Source organism: Lepidochelys olivacea, assembly GCF_965140295.1.
Source record: "Lepidochelys olivacea isolate rLepOli2 genome assembly, chromosome: 12".
Classification (NCBI taxonomy): domain Eukaryota; kingdom Metazoa; phylum Chordata; order Testudines; family Cheloniidae; genus Lepidochelys; species Lepidochelys olivacea.
This window is the reverse complement of record NC_140422.1, coordinates 18,735,133-18,753,172: the sequence shown is the minus strand read 5'-3', so window position 1 is coordinate 18,753,172 and position 18,040 is coordinate 18,735,133. Positions and strand designations below refer to the sequence as shown.

Sequence of the window (18,040 nt, the reverse complement as noted above, 5' to 3'; positions counted from 1 at the left end):
GGGGTCTTGGAGGGCTGGGACACGAGCAGTGGACTGCTTTTGGCCCCACCCCGGGCAGTGGAGGCTTCCTGGTCCCACTGTTCTCTGGGAGAAGAGGAGGGGCGGGGTGATGCCTCAGGTGGGGGCAGGGCCTCCAGGGCACCTGGCCCTTTGTCCCCTCATTTTTTGGAAGGCTCTGATGGATCATTACTAACTGAAGGAGATGCAGCTGGCAGCTACCAGGTGCAAAATGGTTACTTTAGGACTTCAGCTGTTTGACTCTGCTAAATTTAAGGAGTCTGGCTCAGAAAGGCATATCTGGGATAAAAAGAGAATACTATATAAAGCGAACTCCGTACTAAGAAGAGTTCCCATGGAACATGAGTCACCACGCAAGGTGATCCTAAAAAAGGAACTGCTTTGCTTCCATGCTTATCCCCACTATATCACGTCTATAAAATGAAGAACCAGAACCACTGATCAAAATACTGATCACAACCATCTTCAAAATGAATAACCGTTCTTAAATTAAAAGGAAAATAAGGTCAAGACACCTTAAATAAGTCCTGTTACAAATGTACTTAATTTCCAGTTCAATAAAATATCAGAATATCAATTTATTAAAAGGTTAGATGAACTATACATATGTAAACTGTAATATAGTTGAAAAATCTGAAATATATTTAGTTCTAAAAGAAAATCATTCTTTCAGAAAGTATTTAAAATATTGCATTTCTGGGCAGCAAATCTAACGAAGTGCTCTGGAAATGGTGCATTCTCTCTGTGCATTCATCGAGCATTAGTCTCCAAAGCATAAAGAACTCAAATGTTGACAACGTCGCTTCTTGCTGATGTGTAGCACACAAAAGTCTGTGAGCTCCAAAACAGCAGCACAGTTTTAACAGGGAAAAGCTATGGTCCTGGTTGATGAAGACAATATGCCTCCTGGGAGTCCATGACACCTTGAAAATATGCTAGCCACACTGCATACAACAAAGTCAGTTGTATGTGGTGAGTTAGAGAATAAGTCTTTGATTGATAATTTTTCTGTTTATTTCCGCCAAGGCCACTGAAAACACGAAAGCCTTTTCATCTGAAAGGTTAGCATACATGTCAACTTCTTTTTCTTGTTTCTCTGTAGAAGAAGAAGAAGAAAAGTCACTATGAAACAAAAGCTTTTCTCCAGCTCCTGTATCAGAAGTTTGTATATAAATTACACAGATACTAAATTACTGTTATATGGGACAACATTCAATATTAGTATTGAAAAGTGGTATTAAAGATAAGCAGCTCCCGTCAGGGAAAAGAAGTCACTGAATCAACAGTCTGAAAATATATGACACAAATGCCTATTCTTCAGTGACAAGAAAAGATGACTCAGCCTAACATCATATGAATGATTCCTAACACACAAATGAGAGAGTAGTTAATGCTGCCTAATGCTTCTTCCTCCAGGTGAAAGACAACTCTCTACATGTTACATTTAAAGAGCACCTTTCTGAGAGGACATAAATGATGTATTACAAAATGAAGGTTTCAACACCTGTAAGAAGTAGGGTAGTCCTTTCCCTATAGTATAGGTAGGAGAGTGAGATTCTGAAAGGTTAAGTAAATTGTCCAAGATCACTGAGCAGATTAGTGGCAGAGCCAAGAGAAGAACCCAGAACTCATGACTCAAAGCCCCATTAGGGGTTTCAGATTTCTAGTACTTCAGGAACACTAGCCTTTTCCTGACATGGGACATGTTAATACCCCAGGGAGCCTGCTCCATCCAGACAAGCCAACTGAGAGTGGAGGGGGCTGCAGGTGGGTCACTTAAGTGCAAGAGTGAGCCATCAAGGAGCTCACCTGCTGCAGCACTCCAACCTTGCAAGGCTCTCCTGTGGCACACATAAGGTCCATAAAACGAAGCTTTGTCACAGCCACCTCTTTTAATTCAGCACTCCACCCACCCAGTCTATCCCGAGCTCCTCCCTGATAACTGCCCAGCATTACAGAAGCTCTTTCGTCAGCTTCTTTTTGTCAACTAGCCAGAAAGGGCTAAGTGAGGCTGAGCAGGGGCTAACATGCATTGCAGGAAGGAGAGCATACTTGGGTAGTCTAGCACTCCATGAGGGAATCTGCACAGATCCCCTATCTTCACCCCCTCAAAGCACTCCCTCACCTGGGTCTTTCCAGAGGACTGGGAATGGGGCTCACAGCTAAGGGGGATCACCACCGCATGGGCTTAAAGTTTGGCTTATTTTAACCTATCAGTGTCCCTGTAAGTATATAATGGTGTCCAGACACACTCAGTATTTAGATTTCAGTCTGGGACCATTTGCTGATTTAAGGTCTTTTCTCCCCACTCAATGGCTCAACATTAAAGTCTGTTGAAAGCTATTTAGCAACCTCAAAGCACCTACACAACTATGCTTCCCACGTTTCACTACACAGCAGCTTGCTTAGTGAGGTACTTGGAATATCAAAAGCCAGCACAGATGTTCTAATGCAAAGCTATAAGAAGGTTGTTTTAGTTAAGTACTAGCATTCAAAACACATTCAATTTTGGGAATACAAGTCACTGTAGCTGGATCCCTGGTGAGGTGAGATGCAGTACCATCTGCTGCATTCAGCTTGAAGTCAGGAACTAAGAACCAGAGTGAAGTGAGCTGTAGCTCACGAAAGCTTATGCTCAAATAAATTTGTTAGTCTCTAAGGTGCCACAAATACTCCTTTTCTTTTTGCAAATACAGACTAACTGGCTGCTACTCTGAAACCTAACAAATTTATTTGAGCATAAGCTTTCACTTCCGATGAAGTGAGCTGTAGCTCACGAAAGCTTATGCTCAAATAAATCTGTTCGTCTCTAAGGTGCCACAAGTACTCCTTTTCTTTTTGTTCCAGAAGAAAGCATTGTAAGTGCTAATTATTCTGTATGAAATACTTCTAGCTTGCAGTCATCTTTTTTCCTGTTTCACACTACTCTAACCCAAACAAGCTCAGCCATCCAAAATTGTTAACATCTTCAAAGAAGGGTTTCTGAGTTTCCTCCAACTCCTTTTTGCTAAGCATGGCAGGAGATTCAATGTATTCAAAATAAAATGTATTTGAAGTACCTCCTTTTCACCATGAACATTCACTTGGAATTCAAATGATTGTAAAATTAATTTTACAAAATTACTCTCATTTATTTACAGGCTTCTTAACCAAGTGAACATTTTTTCCAAGATGTTTTCAAATGAATAGCTATTCCAATGGAAATACAATTTTGAAGAACATAGTGAAAAACATTGCCAGATGATTCTACTATGAAGCAGTACCAATCATCAATGTAGAACTTGTAAGTTATAGCCATTCTTACTACAGTTTCATCCTTCTCACCAGCAACTATTGAACATTTTATAGTTGGTTGACCTTTTCCTACCTGCTACGTACAGCCTCTGATTTAGAAAAAACAATCTGATATCCTATTAAAACCTTCCTCATCTGAAGACAGTCTGACTCAGTTCTCTATTATTCACACTTGAGACTTCTCTGCAGGTATGCACAACTATTTTTGTAAGACACCAGAAATGAGAAGAAATCCTTTGCTGCCAAAATGGAAAATTACACACATCAAAATTTCAGCACACCAAAATAAAGAGAACTCTATCCTAGCTAACAGTGATCTTATAGTGAAGGGTCAAAACTGTGTAGGGCCTAGCACACCACCTCAGCAGCAATCAGAAAAGATTTTTTAAATGCTCAAGAAATACATATAAAAGAAACAGCCACACACACTCTTTGCAGGGTCTAGCAATGTGTTCTCCTCAAACACAATAAATGGCCCTGTCATTTCTAGAACCAAAATTCCAGTGAGTTTTGGATAAGGAATTTAAAAAAAAAAACAACAAAAAAACTCTAGTGAAATCACTATGGAAAAAGTTCTTTTGTTTTTACAGTGAAGACAAAATATTTAAGTTTCAAAAGACCTAAAAGGGCCTATTGCATAATATGGACTAATATCCACTTTTTTCCCCCACAGATGACATAAGATTTTGAAGTTACAACAGCACAGAAGAACAGCCCCAGCATGGTAAGCTTCCAAGAGTGCTTTTTACACTCCAGTAATGTTAAATGAAAGTTCTGGATGTTCTAAAACATGTAAGGGGAAACTTGCTCTTTCTTCACAAATCCTCATATTTGTACGCCAAGCTTTGGGATGAAGTGTTTATGGCCCAATTGAAATCCTCTAAAAATAAAAGGTAAATGAAACGCCAACAGGCTCTTGGTACCAGCAGTTCCAAGAGGCACAGCCACAAAGCTGCACAGTAAAGGGCTGAGAAGTACTTAGAGATGTGCATATTTGATGTCTTACAGTGTTGTTAAGCATCGAGACCGGGACAGATCCAACAAGATAAATTGAGGGTGGTTTTTTCAAAGCTGCATAAGTTACTTAGGAGCATTAATTTCATTAGAAGACAACAGGACTTGTGCTCCCAAGTGACCACTTTTGAAAACCCCCACCCTCTATTACTATTATTACCAGAAATATAATATAAGACAGGTCATAAGTTTGTCAAGAAGCTCTTGCTATTTCTGTCCAATTGCTCCTTACCAATCCTGACTGTATTATTTTCTTTGACAATTAATCAGAGCACCCTAGTTTGTGACTGCAGCGAATAAGGAGTTGGAATGTGTTTTCCTCAAACGCAAGAAAACTATAAAATCGTAACACCAATTCCTTTGGCACCTTCATTTGGAGCATCCCTATCTTGTCTGAAGTACCATGTGAACCAAGAGCATCTGAAGAGAACTAGTTGTGAGATACTTAACATACACTCTCATTATTAAGGAGAGTGTGAATCTCCGACATAGCCCAGTATCTTACTTCTAGCAGTGACTTACACTGGCTGCTTCAGAGAAAAATGAATCCATGTGGTCAGCTGTGTAAAGGTTCATCATGGAGACAGCAGGAAGAAGGAAATCCTCTCTGACCCCTGCAGACAATCTGCTTAAGCCTAGAAGCCTATGAAGGACCACTGGATCTTATCAGAAGCAGATGTTTGCAACAGTTCTTGCTTCTCTGAAGGAAATGAGTTAGCCTTGCCATAAATAACATTACCCAAGTGTTGGTCTGGATAGGAAAACTAACAAGTCACTACAGCATGAGACATTTTTTCTTCCTTCTCATAGACGTTAAGGTCACAAGGGACTATCACGATCATCTAGTTTGACCTGCTGCACATTGCAGCAGGCCACAGAACCCCACCCACCCACTCCTGTATTAGATCCCAACCCCAATTGAGTTACTGAAGTCCTCAAATCATGATTTAAAGACTTCAAGTTTCAGAGACTCCACTATTTAACTAAGGCTATGTCTACACTGCACATCTGATAACGGCATGGCTGTGCAACTGCAGCCACGCCATTGTAAGGTGAGCAGTGTAGCCACTCTTTGTTGCTCCCAGCGACAAAATAAAACCACCCCAAGAGAGGGGCAGTAGCTTTGAAACCAGGAGAGCATCTCTTGCTGCCGAAGCACTGTCCATACCAAAGCTTTTAGTTGTTAAAGCTTTTGTCGTGCGGGGTCGGTTTTTTTTCACACCTCTGAGTAACAAAAGTTTTAACAATGAAAATGCAGTGTAGACAAAGCCTAAAACAGGTCGCCAGTTGGATTAATGACAGCATGCCATTAAAAAAAAACCCCAAAACCAAAAATAACTTTCCCCAAATAGGTTTTCTAATTCTCATACCTCTTTCTTCCTCACACTTTTTGGCTGAGGCACTCTTAGGTCTTCCTCGTCCCCGTCTGCTATGATCTGAATGGCTGTTAGATCTGGACCTTTTTCTGTTTTCTAAGTCTTTATTTACTGCAGAATTTATCTTCTCTCGCTTAACTCTCTCTGTTCGTCTCCTTTTGGCCTCACTCTTGTTTTCTGTATAAATGAATAAAGAAAATGTTTGCTTTTATGTCTTTGTTGTTATTCAGTTTCAGCACTTTCCCCACCCCACCTCTTCCCTTAGGTCTCTTAACAAGAATGATTAGTTGCCTGCACAGTAGTAACCTCTCAAGCAGTTCACAACACTTGACTGCATCTGCACACCATCCGCTGAGCTGAGAGTTGAAAAAGTTGTTCTAGGCAAAGGCACAGACATACCCCTTTTTTTTTTTTCATCACAAAGATCGAGTCTTAATTATGACGACATTTATGTAGCATTTTGCAATAAATAAGGATCATCTATTAGCAATACAGTGCATAGGAAATGCTTAGTTCTTAAGTCAGTGAAACTAACTGCACAGATCACAATTTTAAAATGTTCCTGATGTATCACTTCTGATGTACTGAAAGTCACTGCTTTCATTCCAGGTGTTCCCAATTACTATTAAGAAATGGATAAAGAGGCAAACACTAAATCTTCATTTTTTGTCTTGTTTTGCCATCACTCCTGAAACCATTCTCATATTATACAATTCAACATAAGACACCAATTCAACTGTACACTCAGTATGTACGACAGCAGCACCTAGAGGCTCCAACTACCATCAGGACCCATTGTGTTAGGGGCTGTACAGACACGGGCTATGGCTACACTTCAGAGCTTACAGCGGCACTTCCAGTGCAGACGCTCTCAGCAGATGGGAGAGAGCTCTCCTGTCAACTTAACTACTCCAGCCTCCGTGAGTGGCGGTAACTATGTTGGCGGGAGAAGCTCTCCCGCCAACATAGCGCTGTCCACACCGGTGCTTAGGTCAGTGTAACTTACGTCACTCATGGGGGTGGCTTATTCACACCTCTTAGCAACAGAACTTACACCGACTTAAGCTGTAGTGTGTACACAGCCTTAATCAAGCTGCCTTCACACTTTTCACATGCTAGTTTTGGGAAAAAACTTCCAAATTTTGCACCCGAGAGCTTTTGGTATTTACCTGTTGGATGTCATTCTACTACTTTCCTTTCGTCCCACCTCCCAATTTACTGTAGACTAGACATATGCCACAACTAGATGGCAGGACATAGCTTGTGAATATATTAGACAGGAGAGCCAGATATATTCACTTTCCCACTGTAATTACACAAGAGCCTTGCATAATCATAATAAACCCTTTAACGTATCTAATTGGGTTGGTAACTAGTTTCATTTATCAACCACTAGCTAAACAATGGAAAAAACACCAATCACACCTTCCAAAACAAGTTCCACAGTCATTCCCACACTGCCTCCAGCTTGCAAGAATCAACATGTCTGACATCACCACTTTATATTTTCCTAAAGCTCACAATTGGAACATTTTCTCTTCAGATTAAATTAAAAAAACTCTCTAATCTGATCATGTAAACCTTGTAAGTGAAGAACTTCTACAATTCTAAATCAGATTCTTTGGGGATCTTTCCTGAAGGGGATTTATTCTAATGTCCTATTAGTGGTAGACAAACCATTAATAAAGAACATAAAGGAGAACATGAATCATGCTAGAACGCACATCCAACTGATTCCTTTGCATATACATCAACAGAAAACCTCGAATTCGGGAAAATATATTTTTTTATTTTACTGCATACTTTAAAAATAACATCTTAAGTAGCTTTTAGTTTAAGAGCTTCCAAAATACATTTGTTATACAAAGCATTAAATGACATTCTGCTATTTCAGGACTGAGTTAATAAATTCAATGCAGCTCATTAAAAACAAAAATAGGAATTTACTTTTGAATAAAACAACTTCGGTCATCGAGTGCTATGAAATCTGGCTTCTCTAGACATTTATCTTCTAAGTAGGATTAACAGAAAGCTTTCCGTAGGGAGTATATTTGCATGGTGAATAAGTAAGCAGCTAACAGATAAACAATGAATAAAATGGCACGTTTCAGAGTAGCAGCCGTGTTAGTCTGTATTCGCAAAAAGAAAAGGAGGACTTGTGGCACCTTAGAGACTAACCAATTTATTTGAGCATAAGCTTTCGTGAGCTACAGCTCACTTCATCGGATGAAGTGAGCTGTAGCTCACGAAAGCTTATGCTCAAATAAACTGGTGAGCTGTAGCTCACGAAAGCTTATGCTCAAATAAATTGGTTAGTCTCTAAGGTGCCACAAGTACTCCTTTTCTTTTTAATGAATAAAATGTCACTACCACCCGTACACAGGAAGGAAGGCTGCAAAAACACCACCTTTTGTCTTTCACAGTTTGTGAAAGATTAACTTATATTCAAAGTCTGCCTTGCCCCAGTGTAAAGGAAAGAAGAACGGACAAAAGTCCAAGTTTATAATATAGGAGGCCATACGCTCTTCATTGTTTTTTTTTTTTCCAAAGCAGAAATATGAAAGGGAAAGCCCCTCAGTAAGGTTTACCTGCAGTGGGTGGTGATTTCTCAGCACGTTTGGCATGCAAGAGCTTTCGACTAATAAATATGTAGCCACAAGGGCACGATTTGCATGCAACAGGAACCTGAAAGAAAGTGGGGAAAATAAGGTTTTGAAATATCACAAGAGTTCCTCCGTTAAGAAAAAAAATCCCAAATACAAGGCACATGTGACCTCCAAGATATTCTTCACATTTTGTTTATACCCCAAACAGTATTCCGTGTTATTGTGCATTTCATAAAGTTTCATAACAGGGTGGATTTGATTTAAATCACTAGTCAGGAAGACTTGATTTAATAATGGATTTCTACATAAAAGTGCATTCTTGTTGGTAGTTATAACTTTAATACATATTCTTCACAACTCAGAGATAGATGTGGTTTCATTTGTAGAAGGTACACACTATACATTTTTAAAGTGATTTATTTTGAAAACTTTTCAGATTAGTTTTACAGCAATATCAGAAAATGAATGATTGTTTGGTTATTTCATTTACCAAAGGTAACTGAAGCAGATATTTATGAAGTCATTGGGAGGTGAACTATTCAACAGGTTAAACATTAATATTTGGAGGATTTTCTTGCCATGCTGTATTAGGAGGAGAACATCACCAGACAGACATTTAAATTGTTTCATTTAACTAAAACAACATTATGTATTCTGAATTTTTTTCTTCCACAGCAAACATATAATATTTTAACAAACCAAGCATATGAATGTTTGAATTTAGTTAAACATTCAAGTTTTTTAAAATCAGGTTTGTATTTGTTAAAATTGTTTTTAACTAAAAGAGTTAAAGGAAATATTAAAAAAATTAAATTGACTATGTAAGCCAGGTCAACATGAAAAACGTAAAATATTGGCTTCCGCAGCTAACTCAGTTGTCTTCACCTTCATTTTTCTGTTTGGTCATAATCTGGAAAAGAAAAACGAGCTTTCCTGCTTTTTCAGGTCCCAAATGATTTCTCAATTTGGAATGAATGAATTAGTCCAAAGGAAGAAAATATTCTCTCTTTGTACACTGGCAGAAGACACTACTGCTGTTAAATGTGAGATCATCACTTCAACCGTCTCTGAATCCACTGCTTAAGTGACTTCCACCAGTTCACTGGTGTGACTTTTTTTAAAAGATCATCAGCAAACATATATTTCTTGAATGGTTCTTATTCCCAAACTGGGTCTCTTTTACGGCCTGCTGCCATTATAGGTTTACCCTTCTAGAGAGAGAATGGTATGGTAGATCTCAAATCATATGAAGACTACACTCAGAAAGACCTCAAGACTTCTGGAATATGCTGTTCAAACAGTTTCACTTTTGTTTCTACTGCCTGTCCCTCCCTTCTCACATTTATCTTCTCCTTGTCCAGATCTATTCCGCCCCCAACAATCTTCTATTCATTGAACTTTGAAATTTAGCACTTTTAGAGAGAGGTAGAGGATTGAATCTGTGTACACAAATTTGCAGAGACACAACAGGGTTGAGGTCTGTTATTTCTCACCTCTATATATTATTTATTTCAAAACATTTTTTCTGTTAACAAGCATGTTATCTCTGGAGACACAAATCCAGTTTGAGAACTGCAAAACTAAGCATCTCTGATGGTATCTTCTAGACTAAGCACTGAGTCCCATTGGGTAGATAGAAAGATTAACCTAAATAATCTATACAGAAGCCCCTGGAGCCCCATAAAATTGGGTCCCTAATCCATGAACTATTGGAACTCATTTACAAAACTTTTCTTAAACATTACATGATTATATTGCCTGGTACTATAGTATTAGAATTTATGATCCCTATTCTATGATTAGATACCTTTGCGCTATAATGTATTTTAATTAAAACTATGTTTAGATAGGTTTTTTCCTCAAAAAGTATTTTATCAAAAAATCGGATTTACATAAAAAAATCTGATTTTTTTTTTTTTTTTAAAAACACTGATTTTTATCCACGCTGTTTCATAGTAAGTAGAGGAAACCCAGCACTACCCCATCTGGCTGAATACTTGCAATATGGAAGAATTTAGAACGATATGGGAAAATTCTAGAATGCTTACAGCTACAAGGACAGTAGCGTATTCCTTCCTTATTAAAAAAATGTTAACAAAAATTCTTTCCTTCAACAATTAAAAAAACAGAAAAAGTTACCAAAGCACATCATCTACATTAAACATGTTGCAAATCATGGCTTTAGGAGTCAATCAGGAGTGCATTGTGCTGCTTTGATTAGATCTGTATCAAGACAAAGTTATGCAAAGGACTAAAAAACACAGAGGAAACTAAAAAGATTTGGAAGAAATTAACGTTCAAATAAAACAGTGTTAACGCAGGATACCACACAAAAGAAAAAAACAAAAACATGAACATGTCAAAAACATCGAGACAAATCTCTTCAGGTTCGCTGCTGCTTCTTAAAACCATCAATAATGAAAGTATTTATTGTTTATACTTTACCTGATGCACAGGAAACCAATTTCAGTGTGCTTCTAACAGAAGAACAAAATGCCATAACCAAACTGCTGGTCCATACAAAGGAGAATTCTCCTGCTACACAGGCCACACAAACTGTGTTATTGCTTTCTGCAGCACAGCTACATTTTCTGTGCTTTGCTTCACACGTTTATAAGGACGTCACATTTAAGAAAGGTTTCAGAACAACAGCCGTGTTAGTCTGTATTCGCAAAAAGAAAAGGAGTACTTGTGGCACCTTAGAGACTAAATAAATTGGTTAGTCTCTAAGGTGCCACAAGTACTCCTTTACATTTAAGAAAAGCATTTTTTCGTTACCAAACTTGAAGCATGCAGTGCAATTCTACAAACAGTTCACTTAACTAGTAAGCCATGCAGCTCATTCAAAACGTAGTTGGTTATGTTTTTAAATTAAAAAAGTGTGGAATGGAGGAATACCTCAGAATCAATGGCATGCATTATTTTTACATACAACTCACATATTTTTCTGAGTAAACCTGGCAATTATTTAAGTTTTTTATTCTTTGAAAGAAACACAATTCTAGCAGGTACTTTTTCTTTTCTTTGTTTTTTTTTAATTTAACCCACCCACACAGTTTTAAAAAGCTGCATTCTTTGTAAAGCTGTCCCAGAAGTTTACAAATAAATTTTCATACAAATTTTAATCCTCTTCTATTGTGCAACATCTGATCTCATCCAGACAACTGTGAGGCAGTTCTATTAAAACTTAAAAGGGAAATTCAGGAAGTCCTTGTTTTGCTTACTTGTTCATGTGCCACATCAAAGGGGAACACATCTCTTGGAATAGCTGCAAATGTTGCAGAACCAGTACAGGGAGCACAAGATTTGATCTTTTCGTAGAGCCTACATAAATAGCTATTTTTAAACAATAACTTTTTTAGTCTAAGCTTGTTAGAGGCCAAGTGGCAGTTGGTTTCCTTTGCTGTACTCTTAGGCATCATCATCCTCATGTAATTTAGACTTAATAACTGATCACTTCTGTTTATACCTCACACTTTGATCAGGAGAAACCTCATATGAAATTTAAAAAAAATGTACATTCAAAGTATTCAAGAATACCATCCTTCTAGAGACCACTGAACCAATACTATTTCACCAGCCCAAAAAATAATTCTCAAAACTTGCTTTCACCAAGTCTTTGGTATTAGGATATAGCTGGCTATAATTGTTGTTTTGCACATGTAACCAAATTTTGAGAAGGCGGCATCAGATGGTTATTGAAAATTAGAATTTTTTTCTATTGTATCTAGCGGTTATACTGCCTAAGAGTGGTAAAATAGACAACTTGAAACCTAAACAATTTCAAAAGAGTTAAGTAGTTTCAGTTGCTGCTTCTACCACCAGTACCTCTGCCAATTTTTGTAATTTTCCAATCATTTTTACAAAAATGTCTCTCACAAATTATTGCATAAAAGACCCACACAAACAAAAGGAAACTGATTACACAGAAGATATACTGACCATACTGAAAATGCTGTCAAATGCATAAAACTTAAAAAATAATTTCTATAATTGTTCAATTATAGTAATCTTAAGTGTCACAATTAAGAGAAATAGGCAAAAAAATTCAGAGCAAGTGTGATTTTTAGATTGATGATTTAACTTTAATGGAAAGACTTTTTGTACACAAGGTTTGGCCCGCCCCAAAATCTGACTAACCTACCAGAGATTGCGTTTGCATTTAATAAGCCGATTGTCTGATAACTGTGCTGCAATATCAAGAACCAAAATAATATATTTATTTTTAGATATAGCTGAATGATTGATATCTGAAGTTAATTAAGGTGGCACAGGATTTCTATTCTACTCTGCTTTTGATCACTCCAATCTCTCTGATATTCACCTTTTCAGACTTAATCTCTGCCTAAAGGACTTTTTTTTTGGGGGGGGGGGAGGCAGGGAGTTGAGCTTAAAGGGAAAATGATACTAGATGATTTTGAATATAAGTACAGGTTGAATTTTTACATAGTTGCTTTTCAGAGAAATGCTGGGCTCCAACATCTTTGAAAGGAAAGTGCTATAAAAGTGCAAAATATGGGTTAAAATTCTGTGAATGCTTACTAATAATACATAGTGAATCTATCCCACAATAATAGTCAGAGTTTGCTGGACCATACCCTACCTACTATTCTATGCCAAATTTTCATTTAATTCATTTGCATAACAAATATTAAAAAATAATCTGTTCTTTGTTTCACCCTATTAACGCCATTTGCCTTGGGCTCCCTGATTTACTCAACTATGTGGGTTTGATTTTGTTTTCACACCACATATGGTGAGTGGTTCTAAGCAAGCTCTTACACTTAAGGTGTATGCAGTCAATATACTAAATCGCCTCGAGAGTTTGAATTTAAACTATTTCCATGAAAAGTTCCACACACACATTACTGGCAGCACAGAATTCTGGGCATGTACCTCAACACCCCTGTTCTGAGAGTAGTTGAGAACTGGTAGCACAGACTGACTGCCCAAGATGAGAACTTCCTCTATGGAAGGACTGACAGATAGCTATGGGTGACTATTCTGGGGAATATATAACCTAGCCACTTACATATAAAGCTGTGGGTTCCATTGGTGCGAAGGCAAGAATTTAGCTTCTTCTACTGTGTGCACAAGGGTTCCGGAGCATTGAGAAACAATCAGGCCACACTAGCAGCCTTTGGGCTGGAACAGCACATATGCATGTAATTCCAGGCTAGCAGCAGGAAGAGCCTAGCACAGAAATTCAATTTGGACATGCATACCATTTACTTTAAGCAGAATGAATTTAGATTAGCAGGACCTTTAAAAAAACAAAAACAAATTAATTACTTGCTCTTATAGCATCATAAGCCCCCAACAATATTAGACTGCAAAAAGTCTTACACTGAAATACCTTTATTCATTTTAATTTCTTCTTTTATCACCCAGGATGACAATTGAGCATGTTACTTGCTTCTCCCAGAAACAAAATATAATGCCAAATTGAACATGTCAGCATATTTGCAAGCAATGCTCATATTAAAATTTTGTATTAAAGCTAATGTTAAAATTATACAATACACAGGTTAAGGAAACAGTGTCTGTTCATCTGGGTGTAGTGCTTAGATTAGTACAAAATCTAGTTTAAAAGTCATAAAATATATAATCTTACATAGTCATAAGTATATAATCTGCAGTAACCCAAATTTAGGTGAATAAATTTAACGATAGAGTTTAGCTATTATGCTCCAAATATTCAGGTACATCACTCATGAAAAATTATATAGAGTTGGTTGTAGAAAGCAAATATAGGAATCAGTGTAGATTGTCCCTCAGTAATTGAGCATTTAGGATAGGTTGTCCTTTAGTAGATATAATCCATCAGAGAAGTATTTCAGTTACTTTCTGATTTCACTTCTCATGACCCATAGAATCATAGGACTGGAGGGGACCTCGAGAGGTCATCTAGTCCAGTCTCCCACACTTTTTTTTTTTTAAAAAGTTGAAGTTTCATTTATTAGGCAGACCATACAAAGAGATTCACTTAGATTTCTGACTCTGTGCTTGTGCCTTCAACACTTTCACAACAATCTTCCGCTCCTCAATAAGGAAAGCTTGTTTGATTCTGTCACAGACACATTTAGCACACATAGCAGAGCCTATGGCGGTTCCAATATGCTTCTGTGTTTTTGACAGCCTCATAAGGACTTAAGGGCGCACAGCACGAACACCCCAAAGTCTTCCTGGACACACACCACATGCAGACTTTGGCGCCTTGCCAACTTTCTTAGTGTAAAGGTAAAGAATCCTGTTACTTGTTACAGGTGTCCGGGACAGCCTGGTCTTCTTAGAGGCAGTGTTGTAGGACAACCTACAATGGTATGTCAGATGCTGAACCATTTTTTATATCGGGTGCCAGGACTAAGTATTATTCTAGCCCATTCCTGAGAGATGTTTGTCTAACCTGCTCTTAAAAATCTCCAATGATGGAGATTCCACAACCTCCCTGGGCAATTTATTCCAGTGCTTAACCACCCTGATAATTAGGAAGTTTTTCCTAATGTCCAACCTAAACCTCCCTTGCTTCAGTTTAAGACCACTGCTTCTTCTCCTATCCTCAGAGGTTAAGAAGAAAAATTCTTCTCTCTCCTCCTTGTAGGAACCTTTTATGTACTCGAAAACTGTTATGTCCCCTCTGTCTTCCCTTTTCCAGACTAAACAAACCCAGTTTCTTCAATCTTCCCTCACAGGTGATGTTTTCTAGACCTTTAATCATTTTTGTTGCTCTTTGTGGACTTTCTCCAATTTGTCCACATTTTTCCTGAAATGTGGCGCCCAGAACTGGACACAATACTCAAGTTGAGGCCTAATCAGCATGGAGTAGAGCGGAAGAATTACTTCTTTTGTCTTGCTTACAAAAATCCTGCTAATGCATCCGAGAACGATGTTTGCTTTTTTTTTTTTTTTGGCGCAACAGTGTTACACTGCTGACTCATATTTAGCTTGTGGACCACTATGACCCCCAGATCCCTTTCTGCAGTACTCCCTCCTAGGCAATCATTTCCCATTTTGTATGTGTGCAACTGATTGTTACTTCCTAAATGGAGTGCTTTGCTTATTGTGCTTATTGAATTTCATCCTATTTACTTCAGACCATTTCTCCAATTTGTCCAGATCATTTTGAATTTTAATCCTATCTTCCAAAGCACTTGCAACTCCTCTCATCTTGGTAGCGTCCGCAAACTTTGTAAGTATACTCTCTATGCCATTATTTAAATCACTGATGAAGGCATTGAATAGAACCAGACCCAGATCCGATCCCTGCGGGACCCCACTTGTTATGCCCTTCCAGCATGACTGTGACCCACGGATAACTACTTTCTGGGAACTGTTTTCCAACCAGTTTTGCACCCACCTTATAGTAGCTCCATCTAGGTTGCATTTCCCTAGTTTGAGAAGGTCATGCGAGACAGTATCAAAAGCTTTACTAAAGTCAAGATAGAAATATGAAAGCATATCCCAAAAAGCCTAGCCTCCCAAACAAGACTTGAGGATGAACTGAAATGCCTTAAAACTAATGTAAGTCTATTGCAAGTAGAAGCCAGGCAAGAATAAGCAAATCAACAGTTAACTGTCATACAATTTAAAATTTTTCTTTATAAAAATAGGACACTGTCTGATACAGGCCTAAAAATAAATCGGTTAGAGTTTTATAGGATCTAATATGAAATAGAAACATTTTTCAGTAAGTTAAAAAAAATTATTTTTATTTAAACATTCTCTTGTAGTGCTGTACCATTCTGCCAGTGGATTACAAAAGAGTGAAACTGACTAGTCATTTCCATTGTTCAAAATTAGTACTATGTAAACAGTAAATAGCAAGGACAAGTTAGTTAGAAATAAAATGGTAATAATCCAATTTGGTTATTTTTGCTATGTAATTTTTAATGCTGTTGCAATACAATTCATCCCCAGGGCAATACACCAGTAAGAGATGATCAACTTGTGGAGCAGTAGCTCACAAAACTCCCTACAGATTTGAGTCACACTACACTAGAAATCCTTCTGATTAAGGTCTCAAACTGGTAAACTGCAGCAAAGGGAAAGAAAACTACTGAATCAGTATCACACATTTGAGAGTATTAATCATCCAAAGGCAAAATTGTATTTGTACAGTTAATAAATTGTTTAAAAGTTACTAATATCTTAAGTGTAAATAATTATATATTCTTCACAAAAACCTTCTGCATAAGACAACTCTATAATGCTAATCAATATTTCCAAACGTTCAGATTATATTCCAGATAAAGACTAGAAAGGCAAAGGCTATATTGCACTAGAACACTGGCTCAGAATTAAGCACCATTTAGAAGTGAGTTTATTTTAAACTCAGGAAGCTAGCTCAACTTTTTCATAACTGAATGCATCTGGGCCACAAACTTCCTGAATTAACTTTGCAAAGGTTCAACACCCAGTCAACGTTTTAACTCAGAAAGTCAAGAGATGACTACTCTAACTATCAAGAGCTGGAGAGTGGACAGAAGCAACAGAGAACATTAAAAACATTATATTTAGTGAGGAAGTCCTTGTTGTGGAACACATCACACAAAGCGACCAGTCTTAAGACAAGTGGAAGCAGTGTGGAAAAGGGCTGTGACCTTCTGAACTCTATGCAACTAGATAAGAGGTAAGCCAGGATAAGCACATTGAACATGCCCTGTGCCATGCAAGGAGAGGGCAAAGCAGACTTTTAATAGGATTCTTGAATGATGATGAATTATGAGGTGAGAAGCAATTACTGAATAATAAATCAGACTTCCATTAAGAAAGGTGAACCAGGTTCTTGTGAAAACAACAAGGAGTCCTTGTGGCACCTTACAGACTAACAACTTTATTTGGGCGTAAGCTTTCGTGGGCTAGAACCCACTTCATCAGATGCATGGAGTATCAGAATCCCTTTTCCTACCACCTAAGCTGCACTGTGTTACTAACTTTTTCATACTGAGTGACTTGGACCTCATCAGACAAACAGAATCCCATTTTGTAAGTGGATGCACAGTGCAAAAAAAAAAAAAAAAAGTTCTGGGTTATTTTTAAAAGCTCTGTTCTCCGACCTCACTCTGTGTCCCCCAGCTCTCCTCCGGTCTCCTCAGAGGCACTTTTCTCAGCTTCCGGAGCACAACACTCCAGATAAATAGCAAAGTAGCAGCATGCCCCTTCCCAAAACAACCTTGTAAATCCTAAAGTGCTGCAGTTATAAACGCATCTGTCCTGAAGGACGTTTTATTAAATAATGGAGGCGAGCGGGGATTGCAAAGGTGAGTCCCTCTCTTCCCCTGCCAACCCCTGATGGACATGTGCAGGGCGCTGCAGAGGTTTGGGATGAGGAAAGCAGCACTGCGCGGGCTTCTCCCTTACAGGGGGGCTGAACGGGGCAGGCTCAGTTAATGGGTGGAAGGGGGCAGGCTCGGTGCCCCTTGCCCAGCCGAGGTCTCACCTGCTGGTCGCACTCCGGGCAGGACTTGGTGGCCATCTTCACTTTCTTGGCCCTACTCGAGGACATGCTCTTTGCTGCTGCTGCGGCGGCGGCGGCGGCTGGGTGGGAAAGTGGCCGCCCCACCCCCAAGGGACGCGATGGAAAGCGGGGCTTGCCGGCACGGCGCGCGCCACACACCTCACGCGGCCGCCCGGGCAAGTGCACTCTCGCCCGCGCGACCTTAGGACCCGGCTCGCGCCCGAGCCCGCGCCCACTGCCGCGAACTCTCGGGCCCAAGCGCTCCCGCGTTACTC

The 18,040-nt window shown here is 38.7% G+C and overlaps 1 protein-coding gene and 1 pseudogene across 3 annotated transcripts; both read right to left on the bottom strand.

The window, feature by feature from the left end:
* Positions 1-576: 576 nt before the first annotated feature.
* LOC311528855 (UPF0547 protein C16orf87) lies at positions 577-18,014 on the bottom strand. Of its 2 annotated transcripts, XM_084644303.1 has the most exons (5): positions 17,748-18,014; positions 13,341-13,571; positions 8,291-8,387; positions 5,697-5,879; positions 577-1,114 (listed from the first exon to the last, which is right to left on the bottom strand). In XM_084644303.1, exons 2-5 carry the CDS (start codon positions 13,359-13,361, stop codon positions 996-998), a joined length of 420 nt encoding a protein of 139 aa, XP_084500429.1. In that variant the 5' UTR covers positions 13,362-13,571; positions 17,748-18,014; the 3' UTR covers positions 577-995. The 2 variants fall into 2 exon arrangements, with proteins under 2 accessions (XP_084500429.1, XP_084500428.1); XM_084644302.1 differs by lacking the exon at positions 13,341-13,571 and having other exon boundaries at positions 17,748-18,012.
* LOC311529250 (large ribosomal subunit protein eL34 pseudogene) lies at positions 14,228-15,775 on the bottom strand (annotated as a pseudogene). The gene has a single exon. The product of its transcript is annotated as a large ribosomal subunit protein eL34 pseudogene (transcript).
* Positions 18,015-18,040: the final 26 nt, after the last annotated feature.

Bases quoted from the DNA above. Each gene is read 5' to 3' on its own strand.
- LOC311528855 (XM_084644302.1), bottom strand. From the start codon at position 17,813: ATGTCCTCGAGTAGGGCCAAGAAAGTGAAGATGGCCACCAAGTCCTGC. The intron at 8,388-17,747 runs GTGAGACCTCGG...ACTTTCTTTCAG, and splicing joins GCCCGGAGTGCGACCAGCAG to GTTCCTGTTGCATGCAAATC. The intron at 1,115-5,696 runs GTATGAGAATTA...CTTCTTCTACAG, and splicing joins AAAGTGTGAGGAAGAAAGAG to AGAAACAAGAAAAAGAAGTT.